Source organism: Aegilops tauschii, chromosome 5 (assembly GCF_002575655.3).
Source record: "Aegilops tauschii subsp. strangulata cultivar AL8/78 chromosome 5, Aet v6.0, whole genome shotgun sequence".
In the NCBI taxonomy this organism is placed as follows: domain Eukaryota; kingdom Viridiplantae; phylum Streptophyta; class Magnoliopsida; order Poales; family Poaceae; genus Aegilops; species Aegilops tauschii.
In genome coordinates, this window is record NC_053039.3 from 42,257,624 (window position 1) to 42,269,756 (window position 12,133).

The 12,133-nt window shown below is 44.7% G+C and overlaps 1 protein-coding gene and 1 pseudogene across 7 annotated transcripts; both read left to right on the forward strand.

Annotated features, from left to right (window-relative positions):
• Window positions 1-640: 640 nt before the first annotated feature.
• On the forward strand, window positions 641-3,648 carry LOC120963822 (uncharacterized; annotated as a pseudogene).
• Window positions 3,649-7,094: 3,446 nt separating this feature from the next.
• On the forward strand, window positions 7,095-10,689 carry LOC109742915 (uncharacterized). 7 transcript variants are annotated; one of them, XM_073499709.1, is made up of 6 exons: window positions 7,095-7,336; window positions 7,438-7,935; window positions 8,265-8,525; window positions 8,619-9,301; window positions 9,357-9,515; window positions 10,078-10,689. In XM_073499709.1, exons 2-4 carry the CDS (start codon window positions 7,637-7,639, stop codon window positions 8,680-8,682), a joined length of 624 nt encoding a protein of 207 aa, XP_073355810.1. In that variant the 5' UTR covers window positions 7,095-7,336; window positions 7,438-7,636; the 3' UTR covers window positions 8,683-9,301; window positions 9,357-9,515; window positions 10,078-10,689. The 7 variants fall into 7 exon arrangements, with proteins under 7 accessions (XP_073355810.1, XP_073355811.1, XP_073355812.1 ...); XM_073499710.1 differs by having other exon boundaries at window positions 7,110-7,336; window positions 9,357-9,658; XM_073499711.1 differs by having other exon boundaries at window positions 7,221-7,336; window positions 8,265-8,462.
• Window positions 10,690-12,133: the final 1,444 nt, after the last annotated feature.

Genomic DNA, 12,133 nt, shown 5'->3' on the forward strand with positions numbered 1-12,133 from the left:
TTCCCGTGTATATATGTCGTCGTTGTCGATATAACCCCCTCCTGATAACTTCAACACGTGTGGGGGGGGGGTCGATATACCCCCTCCCCGATAACATTATTTTCCCGTGTATGTATGTTGTCGTTGTCGATATTACCCCCTCCCGATAACTTCAACACGAGGGGGGGTCGATATACCCCCTCCTCGATAACATTATTTTCCCGTGTATGTATGTCGTCGTTGTCGATATAAAACCCCCTCCCGATAACTTTAACACGTGGGGGGAGGGGTCGATATGTACACCCTCCCCGATAACATTATTTTCCCGTGTATGTATGTCGTCGTTGTCGATATATATAACTCCCTCCCAGATAACTTTGACATGATGGACGGTCGATATGTATACCCCCTCTCGACCGTGATAACTTATACCACGGGAGCACACCCCCCAGCCCTCTCGCTCGACCAGAACTCTCGAGGACACCCAAACCCTAGAAAAAAACGATGTCGGTCTCCTACCCCCTCCCGCCGCGCCCCTACCCTTGAAGCGTTGCCTAGGCCACCCCAAACCCGGAATAAGCTAGGTCTACGTTTGCACTAATATATCCACCTGCTGTCATGTTTGTGTAATAATTGCCATGTTGTAATATTTGCAGAAACAATGGAGCACGGACGAGATGAGCAAGCAGAAGAGGTGTTGGGGGACATAATCTTAGCCGGAGGTGATATCTTGTCGTATCTTAACGACAATGATGGTCTGGAAGAACAGGGTGAAGAAGCAGGCTGCAGTGATCGAAGAGTGCAGGAGGAAAGACATGATTATGATGGCTCCGGTGACCCAATGCTGGTGCAAGAAGGAGCCCGTGGTGATGGCTCCAGTGACCGAACAGAGTCCGGCCAGGTAAATATATTAGTTAAGCCTGTGCTGACTAGCTAATTGATGCATTCATTGTTTTGGTATGTACACATATTAATTAACACTCGTCTTTCTTCTTTTTTCTAGCCCTCCGGATCGAGCACAACTGCGGTAAAGAGACGAGGCCCGAAGAGAAAGTTGCGCTCGGATGAAAGGTTTGAGATCACAGCAATCGCGCGCGACGGCCAACCGATTGAACCCCTCCGGACAAAGGATGCTTTTGCTGCTCAGTGCGGGGTTCTAGTTAGGGACAAGATCCCGATCAGCATCCACCAATGGTATAAGCCTAAGAAGGAAGACCCTGAGGTGTCTTATGTTAATGATATGCAGAAAGATGATCTTTGGACTGAGCTGGAGGCAAATTTCACCCTACCGCCAGAGGAGGATCCGGAGAAGCCAGTTATAGAGCAATTAATCAAGTCTCATGCTCTTAAGAAGATGGCAGACATATTCAGGAGGTGGAAGAATGAGCTGAAAACGTTTGTCGACAAAGAAAAGACACCAGAATTCATCGGCCGGTATGAGAAGATCAGAGATCACTGGCCCACAAGACATCGGAAAAGAGTAAGAAGATGTCAGCGACAAACAAGAAGAATGCTGCGAAGAAGAAACTTCACCATCGCACGGGGTCAGGTGGCTACCTCAAAGCCTGGCCTTAGTGGGCCAAGTCTGAGAGGGATCTGCCTGATAAAGGGATCGAACCAGAGACAATGAACTGGCCAGACCGTTGCCGGACTTGGTTCTTCGGGGCTGGCGGAACCTTGGACCCTGTATCAGGGAGGTGTCGTTGGACGGACGAGCAACTTGCAATACCCGTCAAGAAGCTTAAGCACTATATCGATGCAGCGCAGCAAGGGACGTTCGTTCCAGACAGAGAGAACGACGAGCTCACAATGGCCCTCGGGAATCCTGAGCACCCTGGACGGACACGAGGCATGCCAGGCTCCGTTCCGTGGAAGGCTGGTTTTCCGGACGCGGGCGGTTACAAAACCCAGGAGAGGAGGAAAAAAGTGGAGCAGATCCAAATTCAGCGTCTGCATGAAAGGGTTCAAGTGCTAGAGGAACGAGACGGCAATCGAGATGCCGAAACTGCCCCCGAAGCTACACCGCCATCTCAGCGGAGAAGCAGCGTGGCTTCCACCGAGCTGCCTCAGCTGGAGCATGCGGCTCCTGCTAGCTACCCCGTGGATGCTATCACGGAGTCTCAACATTGCCATCTTATGGCGGAATGGCAGAACTTGGAAGTCAAGGCGGCTGTTGGCTCTGTTTTACCTACTGAACCCGGCGCAACCTACCACTGCCGGCCGATTCCAGAAGGATATGCTAGGGTGATGGTGGATGAAATAACGGAGGGATTTGAGGACCTCCAGCTTGACCACCCTACCGGTGAAGGGGAGACTCGGCTGGGTTTAGCTCTGAAGACTCCATGCCTATGGCGAAAGGAGCTCATCAAGCTTCCGAACTGGACGGCTCCGGCGAGTAAGGGCACTCCGCCTCCTCCTCCGGCGAGTGATCAGGGCACTCAGCCTCCTTCTCCGGCGCGTGGCGGCACTCCGCCTCCTTCTCCGCCAGCGCCGGCGCGCCAGAGCAGCCAGCCTCCTCCTTCTCCGCCTCGTCAGCAAGGGCGGAAGAGACCCGCCGCCGCTGCGGCTGCTCCGGCGTGTCGTAGTCCTTCTCCTCCGCCTCGTAAGCAAGGAAAGAAGACAGCCGCAGCCGCTCCGTCTGCTCTGTCGGCGTCTAGCAGTACAGCTGCCAGAGGCGGGAGGCAATACAGATTCGGTCCTTCTCTGAAGACTCCAGAGAAGTTACCATATGAGAGGACCGAGGAGGAGAACGCGAAGATCGTGCGAGCCGAAGTGAAGAACTTCTTTGAAGGGGTGAAAGCAAAGAAACATCCACCTCCGGAGGAGAAGGTAGATCCGGTGAAAGCAAAGCGCACTCTGGCTGCCCTGACAAAACCACCAAAGTCTCCGCCGAGAGGCAACTATGAGCGCGTTCTTGCAAAGGCATATGCCGAAGCGGAGCGGTCGGGAAGTACTGTCAGTGATAAAAGGATGAAAGAACGACGAGCTGGGAAAAAATTGCCCAGCTCGGCGAACAAGCGAACCAATCGTGCCCCCCGCTCAAGGTGTCAAAAGACATCGTCGCTAATGATCCGAGTATGGTGCCCGGTTATAGCAATCTTGGAGATTACCTGCCCGACGATGTACATTATGAAACCATGGAGGTGGACGAACACAAATACCATTACGGGAAGCCTCTCGTCAAAGATGTCAGATCTCTAAGCACGATGATGCAAAGACTACATGATTGGTACATGAAAACCTGCAGAGAGTCTGATGGGATGAGTACTTTGACGCTGAGAGTTAAACCGGAGCATGACCTCGTTGGAATTGAACTGCTGAATGTTCCATTTGAGGATTTCTTCCAGTTTTACAATCAAAAGTCCCTCGATAAAACAACGATCACTTGCTACTGTCTGTAAGTAGTACTACTTCTGTCATTAAGTCTCTCTATATAGGTCAGCTCTTTCATTGCATGTATTTATACTTATCCTCACTATATTATGCAGATTGAAGATCGCCGAATTGAAGAAAAGACAAATCGGTGATATTGGGTTCATTAACACAAATCTCATAGATGCATATACGGTTGAAAAAAATCCCAAAGAAGCCGAGGCCAACTTGCTACAATCGTTGGTATTAAATCAAAACAAAGATATAATACTCTTTCCTTACAACTTCAAGTGAGTGTTACTGTCTTGTGCATATTCGGTTTCCCTTATTAGTCCAGGTTATAGTAATGTAATTGATGACTTATGCATGCATGCGCAACTTCCACTATATTCTCCTACAGATTAAGCTTGAGCCGGGAGTAGTAACCGTCTTAGACTCGAGACGAAAAGATCCCCAGGACTATGCGAACATGACTCAAATGCTCCAGAAGTAAGTTAAATCGATCATTATCCACCATATCAGCAACTTTGTTCATTTCCTGATATCAAGTAATTGTTTTCTTTGTCTGGCAGGGTTTGGAGAAAATTCACCTCAAAAGCTCCGGGACTCCCGAAGAAGCTGCAATTTAGACACCCGAAAGTAAGTACCATAGTAGCATGTTCCGCGCATCTCCTAGTGATTCAAGCGCTAGTTTCATCAATACCATTTAGCATGCTTGCTTATCAGTTTGATTGACCTCTATTTCTTGTAAAGTGGTTGTGGCAGGAACCCGGGAATAATTACTGTGGATACTACGTTTGCGAGTCCATCCGCCACACGACCTGTGAGCGGGGCTACACTGAAGAACAATATGAAGTGCGTAAGCAATAATATTCACAATTTTATTTTATTACCATCATTTGTGTTGAGTTTCATTTATTCATATATATATATATATATATGTATTGACCCCCCTTCTTCAAATTAGATCTTTCGGATGCGGGATGAACTCCTAGCAGAACATCGTATGCGAGCAATTCAAGAGGAATTGGCGGCATTCTTCCTTGACCACGTGATCGCTGGAAACGAAGAATACTATGTGGACCCTGTGTTCCTACAATATAATTAGGAGATTGTATTGTAAGAGATAATTATTGTATATATGTAGCCGGTAGTGTCGGATAGATATACGAGAAATTGTTGTTCGACCAATATCTCGGAGAAGGAGAGGTGGTCGATATCACTTCTCTCTGTATGCATATGTTCATGACGATCTTCTGTTTCCTTCATTTGATTACTAGCTAGCGTGTCTACTCCTCTCCATACGTATATAGTACGTAGCGTCGACCAAGCACGGAGATAAGAGAGGACACTTCTCTCTATTAATTAGCTAGCTAACACAATATATGAAACACCTAAATTAACCACCCAAAACCCCTAAACCACCCCCTTTCAAAAAAAACAAAAACCTCAGCTCCTGCCAGGTGTTGACGCGTGGATGCCTATTGGTCCCGGTTGGTGACACCAACCGGGACAAAAGGCCCTCCTGCCTGGGCTCCCCGCACCGGCCACGTGTACGGCCTTTAGTCCCGGTTCGTGTAAGAACCGGGACTAAAGGGCTAGGGCATTAGTAACGACCACTAGTAGAAAAAGAGGCTTCCATACGCCCCCATTAGTCCCCAAAATAATCGAACCGCGACTAAAGGGGTCTTTAGTCGCGGTTCGGGAGGAGGCCCGCGACCAACTATCTGGGCCCAGCGCGCGCTGGCGGACGGGAGGGGCTTTAGTCCCGGTTGGCCAGGCCAACCGGGACTAAAGGTCCTCAGGCTGGCCCAAAGGCCTTTAGTCGCGGTTGGCCAGGCCAACCGGGACTACAGGTTAGACCTTTAGTCCCGGTTGGTCTGGCCAACCGCGACTAATGGCCCGAACCTTTAGTCGCGGTTGGCCAGACCAACCGGGACTAAAGGAGGCCTCATTTTCAAACTCTACCCCCCCCCCCTCCCATGGATCGCCTTTTCAGTTTTAGAAAAAACAAAAGAAAATGATGAAAATGTCAAAAAAATAAAATAAAATAAGTTTCCCATGTGATATGTGGTCTAGTTGTTGGGAAAATTAACAAATATGAATTTCGACTTTATTTGCAAAATCTCTCTAGAAATTCTTAAAATGGACATAACTTTTGCATACGAACTCGGATGAAAAAGTTTTTTATATGAAAAATCATCTACTCGAAAAGTTACATCCGAATTTAACTGGGGGAACCTTGTTAAACATTTTTAGAATCCTCAAAAACCTAACAGAAAAAAAGATACGGGGCTTTTAAGATCTGGAGAGGCAAAAAAATTCAAAAAATTTCAAATTGTGGTCAAACTGTGGTCAAACAATGGTCAAAATAATTATTCTAGAATATTAGTGTTACTAAATAATTATTTCATTTTTTTTAAATTTTGGTCAAATCTGGTCAAACTGTGGTCAAACAATGGTCAAACTAATTATTCCAGAAATATTAGTGTTACTAAATAATTATTGTTTTTTAAAACAATAGTTTCAAACTCAAACAGTGAAATGTGTCACTTCATGCTCAAGCTAAATTCCTGAGGGTTAATAGAATTGACATCCTATTATTGTCAGGAAAACAACAAGTGCAGACTTGGAAACGAGGGAGAATAGAACGCGGAAGTTAAGCGTGCTCAGGCTGGAGTAGTGAGAGGATGGGTGACCGTCCGGGAAGTTAGATGATTTGAAATGATGAGGGGTGATTAGAGATTAGAGGATAAATTGAGCAATGATGAGGGGTGGTGATTAGAGATTAGAGGTTAAAATAATTCAGAAATTTGAAAATAAAAAAATTAAAAAATTCGCAAAAAAACCAGGTTTAAACCTGCGGAGGAGGCCTTTAGTCCCGGTCAGCCACGAGAACCGGGACTAAAGGACGGGCCTTTAGTCCCGGTCAGCCACAAGAACCGGGACTAAAGCCTTTAGTCGCGGTTCGTAAGAGGCGCGACTAAAGGGGGGTTTTAGTCGCGCATATTTAGTCCCGGTTGCACAGCCGGGACTAAAGGCCTTTCCGAACCGGGACTAAAGGCCTTTTTTCTACCAGTGGACCCTTTAGTCCCGGTTCCAGAACCGGGACTAAAGCCCCTTATGAACCGGGGTAAAAGCCCCTTTTCCTACTAGTGGTGGGGTGGCATGGTAATACCGTTTCCGCCCGGAAATACTTGTTGGAGAAATCGATATATCTAGATTTATTTTAGTTTTACATACATCTATATTTATCCATTTCTGCAACAAGTAATTTCGGAGTGAGAAAGTACATGTGTGTTTGCTTCCGCCCTACAACATATATGTACTGTCAACGGCACCGCCGATAAGACGGAGTAATAAGTCTCATCCCCTACATTAATTACTTGATGTTAGTTGCTTGACTGAAGCTCACACTCTCTTTATTTGTTTTTCTCTAGCCTGTCGTTACTCGTTTCCACGACATTCTCTAGTTGGGTGATGAATCAATCGATGTGACCGCTCTCCTTGAATACGTACTCTACCGTATATGTTGTCAACATATCATTATATAGTACAGCAAGAGGTTCCAAAAGAATGGGAGACAGAACCAATTAGCAATGCTCTCCAGGATATCATGGTATGTACGTCCTTATAAATCATGAAACTAAATGACGCACTCCATGATGCCATTTCGACCGACCTGCCCCAGCCAGGCCTGAGAGGGACCATTTGTACGTACTTCCAATATAGTAGTAGAAATTAGAGAGTGGCGTTTTGGTGGCCGAGCTACCTGCAGGCCGCAATCTCGCGCCGTGCAGTATAGCGACGCGATCGTGTGCGCGCCTATTTTCTCGCGTTTATACGGCAGCTCGTAAGTTGAAATACATGTGTGCCGCGGGCTGGTGTGCTAGCGTTGTACCTGGGCATCGGTGGTGCGCGGGATACGCAAGCACGACATGTGCTGCTGGGCTGATTTGAATTTAGGTGGTGGGACGCTGGCCTGGTGCGGTATTAATTCCGGGCCCATTTGGCGCCCCTAGTCTCCCCTAAAAAAAAAATTCCCCTGGTCAGGCCGCTCATCCCCTTCCCGTGGTGGCTGTGCAGATCGGCGATTCACCATGGATGGCCTCGGGTTCTTCTTTGAAGAAGCAAAATCAGGATGAGAACTTTTTTTTCTTGCCCTTTATTAGTCAAAAAGGAAATCCTTTTTTACTTTGTATCCCGCTCCATGATTTCTCTGCGGTTGGCTGTGCAGTTCTTCTCCCTCTGCAGCTGGTTGGATCTGACTAGTTAGGAATACTGTATGTGGCGCAGATTGGTTCCTAGGGTAGATGCGGGTGATATTTTGGGTGGCAGAATCGATGTTGTGGAGTCTGTGGTTGCTTCAATCAATGAAGCTCGCGGGCGATCCTCTCATCTGATTTTTTCCGAATCCATCGATGGCGGTAGCGGCAAGGAGCAGCTCCGAGGGGTGGACGGGAGTGAGGTCTTTGGTGACTCGAACGATATGGCGGCTCAGAATACGGCCATTGCATCCATGGGAGAGGAGGGGGATGCAGAGGGTGTGGTCGTCAACAACTCAAAAGGCTCCTGGACTCGACGGTAAGAAACACACACTCCTTTTGTTATTTCTTTCTTGTTAAACAATATATTCTAGCTCGAAATCTCATTCTAGCTCCCCTGGACTCGCCTGTAACAAACACACACAAATTAAGAGTCTGCCCATGGATGAACAGAAGAAAAAATTCGTCTATCATCACGTTTCATACTATCTTGAAACCATATTTTTTTTACAACTGGGTGTCATGCTGGTAGATTGTAGTTTTATGATTATGTATCAATTATCAACATTAATTTTTTTGAGAAATTACCCTGTCCATCTCGGTCTGTGCCAGTAAAAAATACAGTTAACACCATTTTGTAAACTGAAGTGTTAGGATTGGCAACGCGTCTGAAGAGAGGGATGCCAACCCAAGCAGAGTCCCTGCCCTTGAGGCTTCAATGCGAGCTTGTGCAGACACCAAGACCAGCACTGTTGTTAATCCGGCGCTCGGAACTAGCTTTGACACAGTTGAAGAAGCATATGAGTTTTACAACCTATACTCCTGGGAGACTGGCTTTGGCGTCAGGTATGCCAAAAGCAGGCTGAACGTCCATAAAAATGCATCCAGGAGTTTGTGTGCGCATGTGCGGTGAGGATGATTCATTCAATAATAAAAATGTTTCCCTTGCAAGTACTTTTTCATATTATGGTCTCATTTTCTTGTTCGTGAAAAAATTTGCAGGGCAGGCCATTGCAGTCAAACAGTCGACAAGGTGTGGATGTGCCGCGTTGATGCAGGTGCTTAGATCTGATGATAAGGGTTGGTACATATGTGAACACAAAACCGAGCACAACCATGCACTCTTGGTTTAACCGTATGGAAAAGCTGGACTGGAAATCGCACCGACACATAGATATACTAGAGACTTGGTGAAGTAGCTAAGGGAAAACAATATAAGCTTGAGCAAGGTTTACAGTGTGGTCGGCAGTTTTTTTGGATCTGTGAAGGAGGTGCCATTCACGAAAAGATCTCTCAAAACTCTTTGTGGAAAACTTGATAGAGAGCAATTAGAAAATGATGCCACAAAAACAATAGAGGTATTCAACGCAATGCGGGCTGAATCCTGAGTTTAAATACAGTGTGCAAGTTGACACTGATGGTCGAGTCAAGACTTTGATGTGGACAACAGGGAGAAGCATTGAGCAGTTTAAGTGCTTTTGTGATGCTGTCACATTTTGATACCACTTACAAGACTAATCTATATGACATGCCATTTGGTATTTTTGTTGGTGTAAGCAATCACTTCCAAAGCATTATTTTTGGTGGTGTGATGATGAGCGATGAAAAAATCGACACTTTCAAGTGGATATTTACATAGTTCTTCCAGATGATAGGAGCCCCACCGCCATAGACGATCCTCATAGGTATGTTGATCTTCTGGTTAAGCATCATATGAATCCCCAAAAACTGTTCGTCCAGGCTCATGCGATGGAGGTTGCCATAGAAGATGTCATGCCACATAGAACGCATCGGTGGTGCAAATGGCATGTGCTGAAGAAAGCAAAAGAGTATGTCGGGGCACTGCTAGGCAAGCATAATGAGTTCAAACAGGAATTCAACAAGATGGTGCATCACATGGTTAGTGAGAGAGAATTTGAGGATGGTCGGGCATGTATGATTGAGAAGCATGGTCTACAGAAAAACACATTTCTCACTCAAAATATATGAGACCCGGATGAAGTGGGCTAAACCTTACTTGATGCATGTTCTATGCTCGCAGGGCGAAAAGTCCATTCTGCACCCGAGCTCAAATGAGCTCGGGTGAACAGTAAACTTGAAAAACTTATTAAAAATGTTCAAAAAAATCTGAATTTTTTTTAGGGTAAACTTTAACAAATGTTCTAAGGGTTTGCAAAATTTCAGCTCGAAATCACATTCATACAAGTCGTGGCAAAAAAAATAAAATCAGTACTCCAAAATGCTTTTGGAAATAACATTTTTGAAGCACCAATTTTGTTTTTTTTTCTGTCACTTCCACGAATGTTTTTTTGTGATGAAATTTTGTGAGCATTGAGAACTTTTGTCAATGTTTGCATCAAAAAAATTCAGATTTTTTCGAAATGTTTTTCATTTTTTTCGATTTTACTGTTCATCCCGAGCTCAAATGAGCTCGGGAGCAGATTAGCCGCGTCCCTTGCAGGGCAGCTACTTGATGCCTCCTGAGGATGCCGGCGTAAGGTTCCTCCCACTTGAACCAGCCACATTTGTCGGGGCCCTGCACAAAAAGAAAAAAAAAAGTTGCATTTGGCACGGTGAACAGAGTTAGCTTTGGTAAAAAGCCCAATTGCAGAACAAAGGGGATTGATCTAAAAAGAGAAGTCGGCTTACACTGTCGATTGGGCACTTGTACAAGTGCTTGCCAAAGTTGGGGCCTTCTATCCCGCTGATATTGGTCTCCACCTGAACCTTGCCACAATCCGGACACATGGTGATCCTGGAACGAACTGAGGATGAAGATGAAGCCATGTCAATCTTGTTTGAGTTGGGTGCGGCTGCGATGCAGAACCATCTCTCCTATAAATAGCCGGTGAGGCCATGGCAACGGAAGGATCCTCAACGTTGGACCCAAAACAGCTCCCTGCCATGACACATGTTGACGGGGTCAATCCCGTGCCGTGTACATCAGTCTGAACTCTCAAGTGATGATGCATGCGTGCCCGCAACATGCAGCTGGGCGACACTCCTGTGCCCTACTAGTGTACGTGAGCCCATGCTGAATATTTAATAGCAAATACAAGCGTTGTACAGTGCACCTCTCCGCGAATACAGTCTATATACGGTAGCGTCATGCACGCTTGGCATCGATCGCGACGAGCGCTGACGGGGGTGATTCCGGCCTGCAGGTAGCTCGGCCACCAAAGACCATTTTCGTAGAAATTATTGTTTGATACTAACACGTATGCAAATGTTGGTGCACAAACGTATGTAGGGTGTTTGCTTCTAGTCAGCCACTTATACCAGATCAACCTGTTATATATATGCTACCCCCTTCGTCCCAAATTACTTGTCGCTCAAATGGATATATCTAACACTACTTTAGTGTTAGATACATTTATTTGAGTGACAAATAATTAAAGACGGATGGAGTAGTTTGTACGCATACATCGTTGCTCCCAAAACGCGGGAGATCGAATATGGTGCGCATGATCCTTTGCCCCGCCAGAAGCGTTATAGCTATGCTACTTTGTCTTGCTGTTCGTTTTTTTCCTTTTATTTATTTTATTACTTTCACCTATATTTCTCAAATGAAAAATATAAAATGTGAATTTACAAACATGTTCATGGCACGTTAAAAGATGTTGAAATATTGTTACAGAATGTTCATGCAAATTATATAAAATGTTGATAGCATTTTTTAGAAATATCACACATTTCAAGAAATGTCCATGAAATTTAAAAAATGTTTAAACAATGTAATAAAAATGTTCTAAATAATTATAAATGATAATTTTTAAAATTCATAAAAAATGTATGATACATTTTACAAAATGTTCAACATTTCAAAATAGTACGTTCATGAAATTTTAAAAATTGTTATAAAATGTTAAAAAATGATTGCACACTTCAGAGAAATTATTTTGTCCCTTTCAGAACAAAATCTACTTGACATATAAAAAATTTGTGATATTTTTGAAAAATGCATATACAATATAAAGAAATGTTTGTGTAGCTTAAAACAAAGTTTTGTGTCATGAAAAAGTTATTCACCATGTATTTTAGAAAAATTGTAACATCTGTTCAGAAATGTTCAGAAATATATATTTCGAAATAAAGTACATCAAGTATTTGAGCAATGTTCAATGTGTATCAAAAAATGGCATGCGTGCATGTGAAAAATGTACAACATGTATTAAAAATGTGGGCATGTAGTTTCAAATAAATAAATACAAGTAAAATGGAAACCCAAGAAAACCGCTAAAAAAAGATAGAAAACCAACTGGTCATGGAGGCTTCTGAAAACCGCTCTACTGGGCAGGCCGAGTAAGACAACCACAGCCGACTGCAAGAGGCGAGCCTACCTGAAAATCAGTTCGAGCCATACAGGGCAAACAGGGCTGAGCCCCAGCTTCGGCTGTTTTTCGCTGTTTTATTTCATTTTTCGTTTTCATGACTTATTTTTGTTTTCCTTTTTCTATCTTTGAGGGGAATACTATTTGTTTTCCTAGGGACCCAACTTTATTCGTTTTTTTTCTTCT